At 44.9% G+C, this 17,724-nt stretch overlaps 1 protein-coding gene across 1 annotated transcript; it reads right to left on the bottom strand.

Moving 5' to 3' along the window:
- Nucleotides 1–4,640: 4,640 nt before the first annotated feature.
- Nucleotides 4,641–17,356, bottom strand: irs2b (insulin receptor substrate 2b). Its single transcript, XM_044018416.1, has 2 exons — nucleotides 13,688–17,356; nucleotides 4,641–7,463 (listed from the first exon to the last, which is right to left on the bottom strand). Exons 1-2 carry the CDS (start codon nucleotides 17,037–17,039, stop codon nucleotides 7,459–7,461), a joined length of 3,357 nt encoding a protein of 1,118 aa, XP_043874351.1. The 5' UTR covers nucleotides 17,040–17,356; the 3' UTR covers nucleotides 4,641–7,458.
- Nucleotides 17,357–17,724: the final 368 nt, after the last annotated feature.

The following is a 17,724-nucleotide window of genomic DNA, read 5'->3' on the forward strand; positions in this document are numbered from 1 at the left end:
CAGGGTGAATATGCCAGAGGTCAGAGGTCAGAATGAACAGACAAATAACCAATTTATGGAGAAAATCATCTCTGAATGCAAAACATGTCAAAACTACCTAACACAGTGGTCCCTGTGTGGAAAGATTTGATTTGTGGAAAAGTAGTCAAAGAGTAATTCATCTTATTTGAAGAATCCCACTGAATCCCACAAAACGAAAATGAAATGAATGACTGTGTTTTGTCGGTGTGAGTAACGATTGGTCTTGCGCCTCCATATAAATATGCAAACACGAACAAGGTCAGAACATTTGGAGTCTTGATGAAAACGTAGCTGTGGCACTCATTTCACTCTGCAGAATAGGATACTAAAAATAACTCAAATGTTCAGCCTAACAGATTTTTAGAATTCAATGCTTACAAAAACTGGCATTATGACCATGTCAGGTAATGGGAATTTCACCAATGTAGGCCGTGTGCAGACGGAGTGAACTGCTGGCAGATTAGAATAACCATGAAGGAATGCATTAGAGGCAAGATGACGTGTATGTTTCAACACACGATTTCTTTTTGCTGAAGAAGAGACGCAATAAACGAAGAACAGATGCAACAAGAGTGATGAATTTGTACTTGCCACAGGTTATGTCTGAGCTAGGCTTGACCCAGAGTGACGGCTCCTTTTCCAAAATCCCTGGGTTCATGTGTCATTGTCATAAATTTTACGATTATACACATTCTGAATAAGATACACATACATGGCTCACTGACACTCAGCAGCCTAAGAAGCAGATGGGGTTTCCTTCTAAGGAGCTTTTGGCGGTATGCTGTCTGCAGGTCGTGTGCCGTCTCCACCAACAACATCCATCAATTTGAGGCAAAAGCAGGGAAGGGAACAGACGACTTGTAGTGGGGGCCCACTCCTGAAAACGCTCCCTCATACTGTGCTCATGGAGGGGATGTGGTTACTTTCCAGGCACTGCGTAAACAAGACTTGTCCAAATGTGTAATCCTTACATCATTCACTCTGCAGGGCTACTGTTTTCAAAATTCCTGCTCCAGAAAATTGGTTTTTGAATGCCTTTTATTTCTCTTGCTCGTTTGCACTTAGCTTAGAGTAGGCAGTGTGCTAATAAAGAAGCAAAGCTGTTGGAACACCGGTGTGATGAATAGCTCTACGTGTGCTTGAGGAAACATGTTCCATAGTAGTGTAATGAGGACACACCCTGAGCTGACCTGCAGCTGTAAACACACATACAGACACACCTGCCGTGTATGACTCACCTAGGTGGGCAGGGGCAGAGCCAGGGGGGGGTAGAGCATGAGCTCATCCTGTTGGTTCCCGTATATTCCCACTTTTAATCTCCACCCCCAAACTCCCTGTTGTTGTCTTCCCCTCCTCTTACGTGGCTCTTCCCGTTTCTACCTGTTCATCACTTTTAATTCCCTCTGCTGCTGTGTGTGTGTGTGTGTGTGTGTGTGCGTGTGCGTGTGCGTGTGTGTGTGTTCATTAGTGATTGTGATTATTTTCCCTCCTGTCTTTGTTTCGGCGGCGTCTCTTTTATCAGAGACAGGAAGAGGTGTGTCCGTTTAATGTGTGTGAGGTGGTTTTGTTCACCTGGTGGCTAAGTAAAGAGGTGGAGCATCACACACGCACGCACATGCACACACGTGCATGTGTGTGTGTGTGTCTGTGTGGTAGGGATTACAGTCAAAGCAGCCAGTGAGCATGAGAAACAGGAGATGCACAAGAAGCGTGAGAACACTACCTGGAAAACAGCTGGGAATGTCTGCTTAACAAGCTGACCAAACACACATGTATATACTTAGAAACACACATTTACCCGCTAATGCATGCAAGGGAGCAGCAGTTGAGGATTTATTTAATCTCACTCTCAACCTATCTTTACCTTAATCTTAAGATTTTTGTCATTATATTATGGGGACTTTCTTTTCCTCCCTGCATGAGTAATACTTGGAACACACACACATTCCTGTAAGATACATGTTGGGTCAGACCCAAATGGAACGTTCGTACTGACTCATTTCTCAAGAATGATAGTTTTTGAAAACAGAGGAAAGCTTGATTAAAAGCCTGGGAGATCATAAAGTGCTTTTTACTTTCAATAAAAACGTCACGTAACTGCATTAGCCTTTTCTACCACTCTTTGACCCTGCGCTCTTTTTCAACCATTCAAAAGGGTCTTTCTTTCTTTCTTTCTTTGCACACTTTAATGACTTGGTTCGTTTGAATATAACCACGATTTGATCACATTTATATATTTTCATGGGCATATACCTTTACAGTGCGTTGCATGTCGATGTACAGAACGTGTGCATGTCTTTGGAAGTGAACGGGAAGAAACAGCCTCTGCTCTTTCAGATTTCACTGAAAAGAAGAAGTTAAATGTTGTTTACTGCACGTTTGCTGGCAGATTATGCAACACTGAAATGATAATAACAAGTGTTGTGTGTGTGGGAGACAGAGAGAGAGAGAGACTGTTGATATCATGGCAGAAACTCAGACAATTAGGAAGTGGCATTTGAATAGGTGGCACAGTTAAAGAAGTATCAGTTACGTGCGCGCGCACACACACACATGGGTAATACACACTGTGACTTGTGAAACTGTCATCCATTCTCTCCCTTTCACTGTATATACACGTACGGTGGAAACAAACTCTGTATGCCGCATTATCTGAACGTCCGCTCGTAGGATTTGCGGCAAATATCTGAGAAACTCAACGTAGTTTTACCCATGAGCCCATAACACCAGACCAAACCTGCTGGCAGACTCCGCTGCCAAATAGTTAAGCAAATAGTCGTGCGTGTGATCACAAGAAAAAACGTATTTTGAGTATGAGCAATTAGTCTCTCATGTTTGACAGCTGTTAAAAACTTGACATGGGAACTCATGGAAACAGAACTTGTATCGCAGATACAAGAGCGGAGAGGCTGGTTTCAGACATAACAAATGTGGTGTAATATCACTTACAGAAAGAATACAAATGTGCACCTTCTGCTAATCTCTGTGAATAAAACGTGTTCCTCTGTCTATTCAGAAACACAATATGCTGCTTTAAATCAATACTGTCACCTTGTTAGTGTCCAGGAGCACTTCCTGTGCAGCAGCAGCAGCAGCAGCAGCTCTGGTTGCATGTGTTTTGGTATTTGAAGGCCCAATGTGTGACATTTTTATTGGGACTGACTGGCAGAAATTGAATGTACCACCCATACGTATGTCTGTATCGGTGTATAATGGCTTTCAATAATAAAACATTGGACTTTTACTGCTATTCTGTAAATGAAGGGCATTGTTCTATGTTGAGACAACAACAAATGGCTTGACGGCAAACTTATTTTGTTTCTTACAGCACACACACACACACAGAAAGAGAGGGAGAGAGAGCAGCTTTGCCACTAATGTAGTGTCCATGCACAAGACAGCTTTGCAGAATTTCCTACGGAGCTAATGCAAGTCCCTCCACTCCCTGGGGCAGCTGGCGTGACTTACACTTCTCATACGGTCTTGCATACTGTTGCACGATCAACCCCGCAAACCACAAACATTCATTCACATGCACACGCACATAAATTCACTCAGTGCAATAGTGATCTGAGTGGTTTTATGTCTGAATGTCTCAGGGACAGTTTTTCCCCCACAAAGCGCGTGTGCTCACGTGTTTCTGGACATATTCGGCCATGGAGTGACACATTGGACGGTGATAATAGAGACAGGGAGGCTGAAATGTCTGCCGCTCACACGCTGTGCCTTCGTTCAGCCTTTCCTTTAATTAAACTTTAGGAGCAGGTTGAGTTAAGAGGGGGAACAGGAGCAACGGACAGAGCAGTGATGGATGAGATTTGGTTTACAGAGACTGTCATACTTTGCTCTCTCATTAGCCCTCTAGTTCCTGCATATGCTGCAGGGACGAATGTGCCTAATGGAAGAGCTCTACCTCCAGGCTACACTTCTGCCCTTCCTCTGTCAGTCAACCTGCACATTTCTCCGCAGCCCAGCCCTTCTTCCCAGCTGTTCTCCGCCACTTTACTGCTCACATGCTGTACTTAAATAAGAGCATGTCATGTCCGTCATTCAGCACACAAAAAACAAAACCCCCCCCACACACACACACACACCTCCCATCTAAACGCAGCACCAACATTAGACCTATCTTTCAGCATTAATTACCATTTTAATTAGCAAGGCTGTGAGAATGAATAATCTGACAGCATATGGCTACGGGTGCAAAATCATAATCCTATCACAGTGTTATTTATTCCCTCCCAGTACCATGGGCTGTTTCAACATGCTGGTCTAATTACTATTGCTGGGGGTGGGGACTGAGAAGCAGGCAAAGAAAAACAATAACAATGCTCATGCTGGAGGCGACGCTAGGTTAGGCCTACACCCAGTTCTTGATGCATGCTTTCTCAATAGGGAGCTGGGCTTCACAAACAATGAAATAAATGAAAGAATCAAGATTTGTCCTCAATTCCTTCTCTCACTCTCCTAATTAGAGCTTCCTTGGTGAGAGGGATCAATGTGAATCGAAACATCTGCTCTAGTGAGGGACCATTCACGCAAGAGACGGGAAAGCTGTGTGTTTGTTTGTGATGTGACGAGGGGGAGAAAGAGAGAAGAAAGCAGACAGAGGCCATTGGTTGTCTTAAATAACGTCATTATTTATTGCATGTGTCTATAAAGAATCAATACAATCTTAAGCAATGAACTATGTTTAAATTATCCTCTCTTAGTAGCATCACAATATGCAAGATATGAAACATATACAATGAAAGTCACAGCAAGATAAGCCAGAGCCCATATCATAACCTTTAGATGCTGAATAAAAAGTCGAAACATTATCCAAATGCAAAACACTGCTCAAAAACAAACAGGAGAAAATTTCAATTTCAAATTTGAAGAAGAAAAAAAAGAAGTACAAACAGCAAAAATTAGATTTTTAGGTTTAACAAACATTATTAACAGTATTTATACATTTGGTACATCTTTGTAAACTAATTTAGAAAGTGTAAATATTGCATATATGCCATTTGTGTTGTACCTTGGTAAGAATTAACTATGTCAAGTATTAATGATTTCTCTTCAAATCTTTTTTTCAGAATTACAGCATTAGAAAATGTCCTCGTAGTGGCATCCATTTCACACGTTATCCCATGACAGTTTAAAAAAGAAAATCAAAGCCAAACCATACTATTTAGCATATAACTTAATTAGTGCTTTTGTTGTATCAGAAAGTTCACTCAAACACAGACTATGTACAGTACAAACAACATAAGTTATTTAACTTAACATTTCTCAAAGTTTTTGCAGCGTTTGCTTGGATGTAGTTCTCTGTAACATCGCACTATTTACAGTGTAGAAGCAAAGGTTAGGTACCAGTGAGTTCAGATAAATAATAAGATACTTCCCCTGGTTTGTCTCTTTTCTTCGGCTTGTGTCTGCGTTATATTCTCCACTCTCTACCTCTGCGTGTTTCATTCATGTTGTTGCAGTTGTTGTGGTGTTCGTTTGTGAGTCGTGTGCTCCCGAACTTGGAACACAGCGTATACTACATTCAACGTGTCTTGTGTTACAATCTGGAAAGTTTGTAAGTGCAAGACCGTGCAGCGGAGGCTGGGAGTTCAGGCCAGCCGCTGGGACCGCGTCCCGCGCTCGCGGCGCTGCTCGATGCCGTCCGACGTCGTGTGACGGACGCCCCACAGTGAGGCATCAGGTGACAAAATGTAAGATACTGGGGCTGTCCAGTAACTCCACAGAGAATTTCGAAACATTCGTGTTCCCATCCCTTGTGTTGAAAGGTCATTAAACGTCCTGCGGGATTGGCTAAGCAGGAAATCACAGTTGAACAGGAGTGAGTTGGTTAAGTGTAAAAAAAAAAAAAAAAGAAAAAAAAAGGTGCTGAGACTTGGACTCAGTCAGGCCACAGATCCGGTGCTCAAGTCCAAGTAGACCTGGTTCATGCTGCATTGTCTGGTACACTTTACATTGCAGTACAGTAACAATACGACTAGGCAATGAATATGGTAATAACTTTGTAACAATTGTAAAGTAATATTATGGTAATACACTCTTATGTTATAGTAATCACCAGTAATAGCTTGGGAAACGTATGTGGGACATGAATTTCAACTGTATTATATTGTAATTATCAGTTTTAATTCATTTGTATGTGCAGCCTATAGTAATTCTCATTACCAAGCTATTCACTGGATATTTGTTAGAAATAACATGGTATTACTGTAATATTATCACATTAGAACCACACTATTTCCAAGCTGGAAATTGCATTAGAAATAAGTTGGAATTACTGTAATATCACCTCCTAATTACCATATTTTTTTGCTGTACTATAATGTAAAGTGTTATCATATTGTCTGCATGTGCATTCTCCTCGGTGTGAATGCAACCTCCATCTCAGGCAATATATTACTATGTTTCTTAATACATAATATTGTCATAAATGTGTGTGGGGAGAGAAGGAACTTAATCTCAGAGAGACTGCTTCTCTTTCAGCTCTGACGCACATTCAGTCTCTGATAATCGGATAAATCTTTGATATACTGCGTGTTCATAGGTCCAAACTGAAAAGGTCCATCAGATGGAAGCTGATGGTGAGAGTAAGGCTTTGGATTGGTGATTCTTTTAAAAAGAAACAAAAAAAAAACAAAATATTCACCTCCGAAAATAAATATTTTCTATATATTTTTACTGTGTGAATTGGTACCAACCTGGTTATTTGCTGAGGTAGGTTTTTTTTTTAAGCAAATGTTAACTCTGATTTTTAAATATGCTCATAAATGCCACCTCTTTTTTGCAGTACAATCTGTATAAAAAGTATTTTACGCACACATTTTCGTTTCCGTACATACAGACATGATAAATAAATAAATACATGTAATCTGTATGCATTCTTTGCGTGTATCTGTGTGTGTGTGTGCGCGCTCGTACTCTCCAGGTTTGGTTCACAGGTTTTCAGGTGAAAGTTAACCGGCAACTCTTGACTAAAGCCAAAATAAGGCCGGTTGAAAGTGTATGAATGGTAATAACAACAAAAATCAACATAACAATATACTGCAGAATCATTTTGCAGACCTACATCCAGAGATAAATAGATAAATAGTTACCTATCTATGGTTAGAGTTAGTAGTCCATTTAAGGTGTTTTTCTTTTCTTTTTAAAAGTAATCTAGAACTACAGCAGCGATGGCGCCTGAATGTTTTGGTGCCGGAGAAAAGCGGAGGGGAGATTTGGGGCAAGGGTCAAGTGTTCATGTTTCCATGGTGATGGCAGTCCCTGTGAACCTTGAAGGCAGCAAAGAGGTCAAAGGACATTAGCTGCAGCGCATGGTCCAACTGTCGCTGTGGCGACCTCGTCACTTGGCTGCAGCCAAATCCTACGTTCACAGGAGGAGGAGGAGGAGGAGGGGGGTCGGGCAAGGGAGGGAGGACCCATCGACCTTCATTCTGAAAGAAAAGACACACAAGTGAGTCCCATGTCATGTGACTTCATAGCTGCGTGTAACGGAACGATATTTCCCAATCAATATTCCCGACAGAAATGTACATAAAGTATATGTGATTCATTACATAGGACCAAACAATTAAATGGACCATTAGGTCAAACATATACCAACCACTCTGTTACCAAGTAAGGTTGTGCTCTCACAGGCCTACAGTACCTACTGTATGTGTGAGTAACAGTGAGTGTGTGTTCCTAAAGTGGCAGGTGCTTTCACAAAAATGGAAAAAACAACCGCCACAGAACAGAACAGGCACCATGAACAAATAAGGAGACAGCAACAACACTGACTTACACACACACATACACGCGAGTATTCTTGATTACATTCCCACTAGAGCCAAATAAACAAAAATTGACTCCCACACACACCAAAGTGAGTTATTTTCACACACTATTCAAACTCCAGGGTGTTGCTGTTTCCCTGGTGGAAAACGGTCCCTTCCCCCTGTGTGCTTGTTTGTGTGCTTTCATCTGCATGCAGAGCTATCAAATGGGAGCGGAAGTCTTGGCTAACACACACACACACACACACACACGCACACAGAGCTCCTCTCCACGGCTGTTTCTTCCCTCACTCACTACGTCCTCTCCCTCTTGCCCAGTCGCAAACAAGAGCTGTTTTCACAAAGCTGGATGTGATTGTCATTCTCTAAAACAAACCTTTCTTTCAGGAACCTCAAAGCCCCCCCCCCACCAGTGACTCCCACCATAAACACACACTCGCATCTGTTCTCGCTCTCTCTTTTTGCCCTATGCATACTTTCTGGAAATGAAAATCAGATGTTAATATAAAAAAAATCTAAAGCTTTACAGACAACAACCCTTAGTGATGACTTCAACATCAGTGAGGCCAGTGAGACTCTAAGGCATCATGAAGGCATAAGTATAGAGACATTTGAAAAAGAAATAACATAATTGATTCCAATCCTGCACGAGGGGGTGGGTGTGCTGGGCCCGGTCTCCTCACAGCCATGGATATCGGCAACAGAGGAAAACAGAAACACTGAGGTGGGAAGTGGTGGAAAAACCACAGTAACAGAATCAACCTGACGGAGAGGAACGGGAATGCGGTGAGGTCATGGGACTGTCGGCCCATAACGATCTGAATGTGTGTGTGCATGTGTGTTTTTCTGGAGGGCCTGGGCTACACAGTGGCCTGCAGAGTCAGACACTAGGGTGAGAATGACTGAGATCTACCGGGAAGTAGAGGTGAATCACTAACGGTTATATTCTATTAGACACCGGGTGGGAACACAGACATAAATGTTCGAAAACATTACGAGTCTTGTGGGCACGATGGATAAGTGGTATATCGGGGCTCGCCACGGACACCCCCCTTGCTTTTGAAACACATGCCGATCGGAGAAAAGTGTGGCGGGGCAGGGACAATGTTTATGTGTGTGTGTGTGAGTGTGTATAGTGAGAGACAGGGGGGAATGAACCCAGTGGCTTTAACCCCTCCTCCTTTTTCAAGCACATTCACATTTCCCTCCACCCCTCCCCAACAACCCATGTCTGCGCCCCCTGTCCCACACACACACACACACACACACACACACTCCAAGGCTCTGTTCATTATTTATTTAGTCCTCACAGGCTAAATTTAGCCCTGCTCCATTCACGGCCAGGACACACACGCATTAGCGGCCTCCTCTCTAGTGCTTTAGAGGCAGTGTAAACAAGTGCCCATGTCTGTTGATGCATCGCCTGCTCGAGTAGTTTCATGGGCTGAGTTAATGGGTTGTAGGTGAACTGCTACAACGGTATTTTCTGAACAGCAAAAACAAAAGACAACAAAAGTAAAACCGGGTCACTGGTTGTTTCCTAATTGCACAGATGATGGAAATGGAGCTTCACAACATGACAAGACTGATGCAATGAGCAGGATTCCTCCAACAGAGAGGGAGAGATCAGCCGTCTCAGATATGCTGTTTACATTCCTGCCCTCCTGGCTCCTCCCCGATCTACAGCAGCGCTCCACCAAACAAACACGGACTGACTCGTCACCTCTGACCTCCCACACCTCTGTCTGGCCAATAAAACAACAACCACGACTAACTCTGCTATCCCCACTGACTCTGACTGACTATATTAAACATATGTCTGTCGCATCGCAACAATAATCATCTCAACCCTCTCGCCGTCCTCTGAAGTGAACGTCATCCTTCTTACCTCCAAGCGAAAGGGAGGATACGAGAGGGTAGCGTTGTTTTCATGTACTACAGGAACGTCGCGCCCTATTTTGCCTTAAATGTTATGAATCAGACAGCCAGGGGTGATGTGGATGTGTGTCTGCAGGGGAGGTGTGTTCAGGACAGGTGAGGACAGGACAGACAAAAAAACACAGTACTGTACGTAAATGTACTGTAACCATGTGTTGCTATGTTTGCACAGTTAAATGTCCTTGGATAAGAACAGGTTCTTTCAGTATTGTAATTGCCTACAGAAAGGTATGCTATACTGTACATAAGCATGCATGACTTGTGCTGTCAAACACTGGAAGATATTTAGGTGTGTGGATGTTTTTAGTGAAACAACAACTCATTTTTACAGGTACAATCATTTTGTCAACTAAATGTTTTTTGATTTTTTTGTAATTTTCAAGTGTCTAGATTTACGAGGCGCCCTCCAAGCCTCAAAGATGCTCGACTGATAAGGCTACGTGTAAAAAAAAATATCACAGCGTCACATTTGTTAAACTGGTGACAGGAAACATTTGGCATGTGTTTTTGAAATGTGACTCCATCAATTGTTCAGACCGGTTGGTTGCCTGTCTTGTTGTTGTGCTTGGTGGTGTGAGGTGCATGAAGAGGCGAGAGGAGCGCGTCTTGTTAGTGGCTGCGATCAGATATGATTAGCTAATTGTTTAACGCACTGTCGGACAATCCACCGTGCCCTCTGGTGTGTGAAAAGCCAACCAGAGACAGTCCACTGAGGTCAGATAATCACAGGAAAAACACAGGGCTCCAATACACCAGTGGGGTGACGGAGTGTGTTGGTGTGAGTCGAGGTGGGTGTGTGTGTGTGTGTGTGTGTGTGTGCGTGAATCACATGATTTCTGTTAAAAAAAAGAAGAAAAAAAAAAAAGAAACCAATGCCTGGAGAGAAAGGGAGGAGAAATGTGGGAGGACGAAAGGGGGGAAGGGTTTTGGGTTGGTGTAGGCCCCCCCCACTTTCTCCCTGTTGTTGTTGTGGCAGATGGTGGCCAGTCATTAGCGTATTGTCACTCTCCTCTGAAGGGCCAGTGAGCACTGCTTGGCAGGGCAGGTGCAAAACCCCTGACCCTACTACCCCTCTGCCATCTGCTTATGGCTGCGTATATATACACACACACACACACACACAGGAGATGGAGACTCAGACTAAGAGGAAATGTGTGTGTGCAAGAGAGAGAGGTTTTTTTTTTTTCTTTTTTGGGGATGGGATGGGATGGGGGGGTGTCTATAAATGGAGAGTGTGAGTCAGAGTTCTCTTGTCATCTTCCCACCAATGCAGGGCTGTTTTTAGCCAGAGAGGCAAACATGAGATAACTAAATATGGACAGAAATGGGATGGAGCTGGGATAGTTATTATGGTTTGATTGAAGATAGAGACATGTATAAACAAATAAAAGGAGAGGCAAAATGAGAACAGCCAAAGTTGCAAACATTTTTGTTGAAATAATTCAGTGTGTGTGTGTGTGTGTGGGGGGTGTCTGGATATCTGGAAATGCCCTGGTGGGGTGGTCTCTCTCAAACCATTTCACAACACATGCAGTGCGAGGTCAAAGTTCAAGTAACCAACATTGTCAGCAGGACCAGAAAGTGTGCACTGAAAGCTAAAGAAGTCCCGTCCCCCCCCGGCCGCCCTTTGCATCTAATGTCAGGGCCACAACCCAAATAACAACAGTGCAACCTGACAAAATTAAGTGTTGTGTGAAAACCTCCACAGACAGATAGACCATGTTTTATACATGTTTGCAGCACCCATCTATGCTTCAAACTGCAACGCCAAATGAGGACAAGTGATTTGTTTACCTAATTCATCCGTTTCAAAAGGATGCCCTGTGGGGAATATGAACTATTCCCTCTGCGATAAGAGAATGCCATAAAGCCTATCACCTCGTAGTAAACAGGCGTGCCTTCTCTTTCTCCCTCCCACGCACAGGAAACAGAAGTGTATTTGCCAGTTAATATCAATGACTTGCTGCACTCATGGTCAGGTCTCATGTCCAATCAGCGTTGAGTGTTTCTCTACTATGCAGAAAATATTTGTTGGGTGGAACTTACATAACCAAGACAGAAACACAAAAACAACTCTTACTGGAGAGACAACGATCTTTATCTTTGGCTCTCTTTTCTTCTTACTCCTCCGTTCCTCCCCCTCACTCTTTCCCACCCTTCAGCCCAAAGCTTGATTGTCTATATTGTTGGACTCGTATAACAAAACAAGTCATCCATCTCTCCTTCACACTGTTTTTTCAGCTCCATCTTTCCTACTCTGCTCCTCTTTGCCTTGGACCGAGTGTCACAAAAAGTATTATTCGAGTCCTGAGAGATGAAAGAACCATAAGATGATAAAATGATGACCGAGTAATTTAAAACACATGTGCATATAAGTTGTCTTCCCTGTAATTAGGTCATATAAAGTTTAGTTACATATATATATATACATACACATATATATACATATGTATATAGTAGTTTCAATAGCATGTTTATGAAGATGTTCTTGGTGGGGAAAAGAAAAAAGGAGAACCCCCACCCCCCCAGTCAATCCCACCAGCTTAGAAAAACAAGTGAGCATTCACCTCTCCCAGCAACCTTTGCACACTGCCTACATTCCAGTCCTGAAACCCAGTACCTGAAAACTGATAAACAACTGACTCACTTGTTTTTCTGTGGAACCCGATGACTTCCATCAAGTCCCACACTGGCTGCGCTCGCAGCATGAGAGTCAAGTGAGACAGAAACAAAGAGAGACAACTTGGTTGTGAAACCACAAACGGCAATTAAACTCTTGTGTTTCACCATCAGGAAAACACACTCCTGACTCAAGATGATCCTGACACAGAGTGTTTTCTTTTCAAACAACAGCAACTTCTGACATGCCTCTGCCAGGTCATCAATTCCCGGTAAATAATCCCTGCCTTTTAGGGACACATGAAAAGCCACCGACACAAAAGAAAATAAATGAGGTGAAATGTAATATTTTGATGGCAAGTGTTCTTTCTACAAAGGCAAGTAGTCACTGCTTATTCATGTATCATGCACTCATACGGAGTCAGATTAGATGTTTGTGAAACACTAATGTGTTGTTGTCTTTTAAGTCATCACTGGGGGAAACCACAGCCGACTATTCACACACTGTAGCATCAGGCCAGCAACAATTAAATGCAATGTAAAATCATTGTCATAGTTTCAGTACAATGGTTTCAACAACAATTTTAAATTCAAACCAAAAGAAAATGTGGCTCCATTTCTGTTTTTCTCCAGATCGTCAAATGCTAAGCTATTATTATTGGAATAAACAAGATCACGTGTCTCTGCTTCTGTTCTTACATCTCTGTGCTGTTTTCAAACAGATCAAGGACCGAGCAAAAACTCCTCCTCAGCATCGGCTTTGAAATTTGCCCATGTGTCATGGGTGTGACGAGCAAGTGACTAATACTATCTAAACATCACAGCCTACACCCAACAGCAATGTTCATAACAACTTCCCTTCCCTCAGCTCTGGTAGCCTGTGTTTACACACCGAAAGCTGCCATCATAACACACAACCTCTCGGAATGCCACCTCTGTTAATAAAAAAAAAGCATGCAACTGAACCATGTTACTACTAATGACATAACACTGTAGGCTTTTAGTTTTCACAATCAATTTGAAAAGCACAGACACTCGGGGCGTTTCACACATAGACAGGTTTAAACACACACACTCGGCTGCAGACACTCACACATGAGCTGTTCTGTTTTACTATATTCCGCAAAAGATAACATTTACCTTTAAATTTTAATCTAGAATGTGCTCAAGAGCTGCTGCTGATCCACAAATAGCTTATCGCTGAGAGCAAACAGTAGTCGTGACGTGGATCACAAATGTGCTCAAACACTGACACCACTCCCCTCATGAATGAAAACCTGTGGGATGAATGAGTAGTGAGTGAGACGTGTAAGATAAACACTCACCTTTCACAGCAGCAGCAGTCTCCTTGAATCCCATGCTGGCATAGGGGCTTGTGTTGAAACTATTCATGCCACCCTTGCAGCCACAGGCTGTCTTGAAGCTCAGGAGTCCATCACAGCCTCCTAACCGACATCCACCATAGTTCCCCTCCATCAAATTTAAGGCAATGTAGTTAAGTCCGTTTTGATAACCTGCTGACATCTCCCTGCACATGGGGCTGTTGTTGCTATAGTCCTCTTCAGGTCCCTCAGAACTGTTCACAGTCCGGGAGACATTCTCCACAGAGGCAGAGCTGTGCCGTTTGGTGTTGTGGGCAAAGGATGGACACACAGGAGTGACAGTGGTGGTGGAGGAAAAGGTCTCAGAACTGTGCCGCCTGCGACCCTGGGGGTCAGCCCTGATCACTTTGGCCCCCCAGTGAGGATCCAGGAGGGTGACAGATAATGAAGGACACCCCACAAGAAATGAGTCTTCTGGCACATGGGGCACCCCATTCACAATGCTGCTTTCAAGGCTAAGTCTCTGGACACAGGTAGTGGGGCTGGTAGGGAGAGAAGCAGCATCTGTGCTGCAAAGAGCAGGCAGTGGGGCAGACGGACTGAAAGTCATCTCAGTATAGTCATCCTTCACTGGTACATTCTGACATTTGAGGCTCACCTGCTGCTGGGGATGATATACCTCTACCCTCCCCCTCTCCTCTGCCTGTCTTGCTGTGCTTTTTTCTTCTTCTTCTTCTTCCTGACCTTCCTGCATACTCTGCTTTTTGTTCACCAGAGGCAAGACTTCGGGTGTGTGGTTTAGGGACCCTGAAGGGGAGGGAGCCCTTGCTTGGTGTGAACCAGGGTGACCTGGGGAACTGATGTCAACATTAGCATAGTCAGAGAGTGGTAGGGAGACCTGGTTTTCACACAATATACGTTCAGTTACCCCAGAGCTTTCTGACACAGTGGAGGCCTGAGTCTCATGGGTAGCAGTATTAAAATCTATGTTGATATACTCGCCAGGGCTCCGTGGCTCTGACGGAAGGGGATGTTCGCTCATACATGGTAATGTTCTGAGAGATTCCAGAGCCAGACGGGTGGGCCGACACACCCTACTACGGTGCACCATGCCCCCATCTACACGAGCCAGTCTGAGTGGAGATACAGCGGAGGACACGGTGCTTGGTGTCCCAGCACAGCTGCTGACCACAGAGTCTCCTGGGGACACAGGACAATAGTTGGACTCCTCTTCTATTCGCTGTCTTTGTAAACTCATCACCACATACTGATCCGAATCTGTTGACCCATTGCGCTGCAATGGGCTTTTAATCGAGTGTGGTAAAGAGCTAAAGGAATAAGGCAGTTTGTGATGTTGTGGGTTTCCTCCTGGACTGAGGATGTACTCGGGGGGTGTGAGAGACACCAGAGGGTCAACAGGAGACATATTCAAGTACTCTCCATTTGTGAACTTTCCATCTGCACTCTCCACAGACATTTTGGTTCCGCACCACATGCGCATATAGCCACTGTCCTCCAGAGAAACACTCACAGGGGAGTCTGTGTGCGGGGCCAGCCCCACAGAAGAGGAGTGTGAACGGGGGTTGATGATCTGCTTTGGAGCAGAAACACACATGGGGCTCATTGGCATGTAAGGGTCATCCTTGGACCCTGGCATTTGTGGTGCCACACCTGGCATCATAGGCATGTAACCACTGTCGGCTTGGATATTATTAGATCCAATCTGGACGTCCCTGTAATCCTCAGGATAGGTCCCTTTAGCTGAGGTGATGTGACATCTGCGAAAAGACTGGCTTCCGCTTTTATATGTGGCCCTCATAAGAGTATACTCATCCAGGGAGGCTGAGGATACTTGGAAAGGGGCCCTCTGCTGGCGAGGGGTAGTAAGAGAGAATGTGCGCTTTCGATAAGCCTTGTCCATGTCTGGTAACCGACGAAAACCATTCAAATTCTGCCTCTCCATCACCATGTAGCCCTCAAGCTCACTGCCATCTCGGGAGGGGGGAGTGTCAGCTTTAAGGGACTCGGGAGTGTTGCTTCGGAGGGTGAGTGGCAGTCTGATGTCGCGTGCATCTGCAGGGCTGGATCCATACTCCTCACATGATATGAAGCCAGCATCACTGGGTGAGCCTGAGAAGGAGGCACTGCAACTGGAGGGTCGAGGGGCAACAGAGTCTGGGCAGGAGGACAGGCTCACTTGGCTTGGGGAGGCTATGGGTGGGGTGTGAGACAGGGGCATAGACATGGACTTACTGTGCTGAAGGGAAGAGGATTCAAAAGTCCGACAGGGGTGAGCTGTAATGGTATGAGATCTGCTCAAGAGGGTCCTGTGACCCCCGGGGCTGAGTGGGCTCCCAGTCACTGACATAGGGCGTGTCATGGTGCCGTCGCCCTCGCTGGCTGTTCGTATTCGGCAGGAGGAGAATTTACTCACGGGGGAGGTCATGGCCATGCTGTCAGTGCGTGACCGCCGGGGAAGCCCGGTCTGACTGGGGGGCAGGTTGTTCAGGTGCCTCCTTGTGGGCACCGAGATTGGGTTCGTACCCGACGACTGGCTTTTGCTGCGCGGACGGAACTCCGACAGCTCCTTCATGGATTTCATCGCCTCCAGAATAGTTTCGTGGATGCTTTGTGCCACCACCGAATCGTCAGCCTGCATCCACAGCTCCCCGGGACCCGTGGCTGACGACCGACCCACCTCGATGAAGAAAAAGCTGTCAGAGTGGCCGCACCGCCGGATATTCATCAGCTGTAAGATGACGGAGGCGACCTCCGAGTTCAGCTTCACAAAGCTGATAGTCCGACTGGAGAGACACAGCCTGTACACCCCGGTTAAATTCCTGCTCTGTCCCAAGCCTTTAGATTTCAGATTAACCTGCCACACTTCCTTGTAGGCGGCGGTGACCGGCGTTATCACACCGTAGCTCGCCTCGTCGAAGCCAACCAGCGAGGACGCAGAGTTGGACGCGGAGCCGTCGTACACTTTCCCCTCAGCCATTAAATCCGCCAGTGCCCGGTACCAGCTCTCCTGCTCCTGCTCGTTTTCAGCAGCCACGGCGAAATATTCGTCCTTGGTATACAGAGCAATAAGATACTTGTGTTTCGCGTCCGCTCTCTTGTTGATATTGAGGCAGCAGTCCAGAGGTATCACTCTCTTCGCAGCCGATTTGTTTTTCCATTTCTTCTCGCTCTCGTAGTACTCCAGGCGCGCAGGGAAACCCTCGCCCGGCTCCTTCAAAACAAAAAAGCGCTTATGTCCGTGTTTCTGCTTCTTCAGGTATCCGCATTTCTTGACGTTGTTGCTCACGTTGCCGGCGAATAACGACTGCTCTCCTGTGTTCGGCGGACTCGCCATTCTCGCGTCCTCTGCGTGCAGACACAATGCTTCCTTCCCCCTCTTTTCCCTCGACTTGTTGGAGAAACGACTGCGCTTTTATTTCAGTCCTTGTGTCTCCGGAGCCGCTCGAGTGCGTCGGTTCGTCTTCTCCCACAGCTGAGCGATATATAACACATGTCTCCCGGTGTCCCGACTGAGGAGGGGAAACAACATGTGACGGTCTACACACATCCAGCTCTGACTGGCTTTGAAAAAAAAGGAAGGGAGCGGAGAAGAAAAAATACACACAGCGATAGTGGGTGGTGCACAGTCAGCTCATTGGGCCTATTGGTGGAAACACGATGAATGCTGGAGTGAGATGGCTCAGGTTCAAAGGAGGGAGAGAAGGAGAGAACCCTCCTACTATCACTCTGCCCTCTTCCGACGCGTTTGCGCGTAGTCAGTCAGCACTGACGCTTTATTTATAGCAGCTCTGGTCTTATGATCCAGCAAAATATCTGTGGTGTGTGGGGCTTTTTCACCAATCAGCTCAAATATCTCTTTTTTTATGCTGTGACTGTACATATACACGTATGTACACATACACACATGTGTATCTATAGGACGATTATACACACGTATTGATTTTGATCATGTAGTGTTTGTTTAAGTACTATGTTATCATTATTGTTATTATTATTATTATTATTATTGTTGTTGTTGT

Source organism: Solea senegalensis, linkage group LG2, assembly GCF_019176455.1.
Source record: "Solea senegalensis isolate Sse05_10M linkage group LG2, IFAPA_SoseM_1, whole genome shotgun sequence".
In the NCBI taxonomy this organism is placed as follows: Eukaryota; Metazoa; Chordata; class Actinopteri; order Pleuronectiformes; family Soleidae; genus Solea; species Solea senegalensis.

What these genes read in the sequence shown, in the direction of transcription:
- irs2b (XM_044018416.1), bottom strand. Translation starts at nt 17,039, where the DNA reads ATGGCGAGTCCGCCGAACACAGGAGAGCAGTCGTTATTCGCCGGCAAC.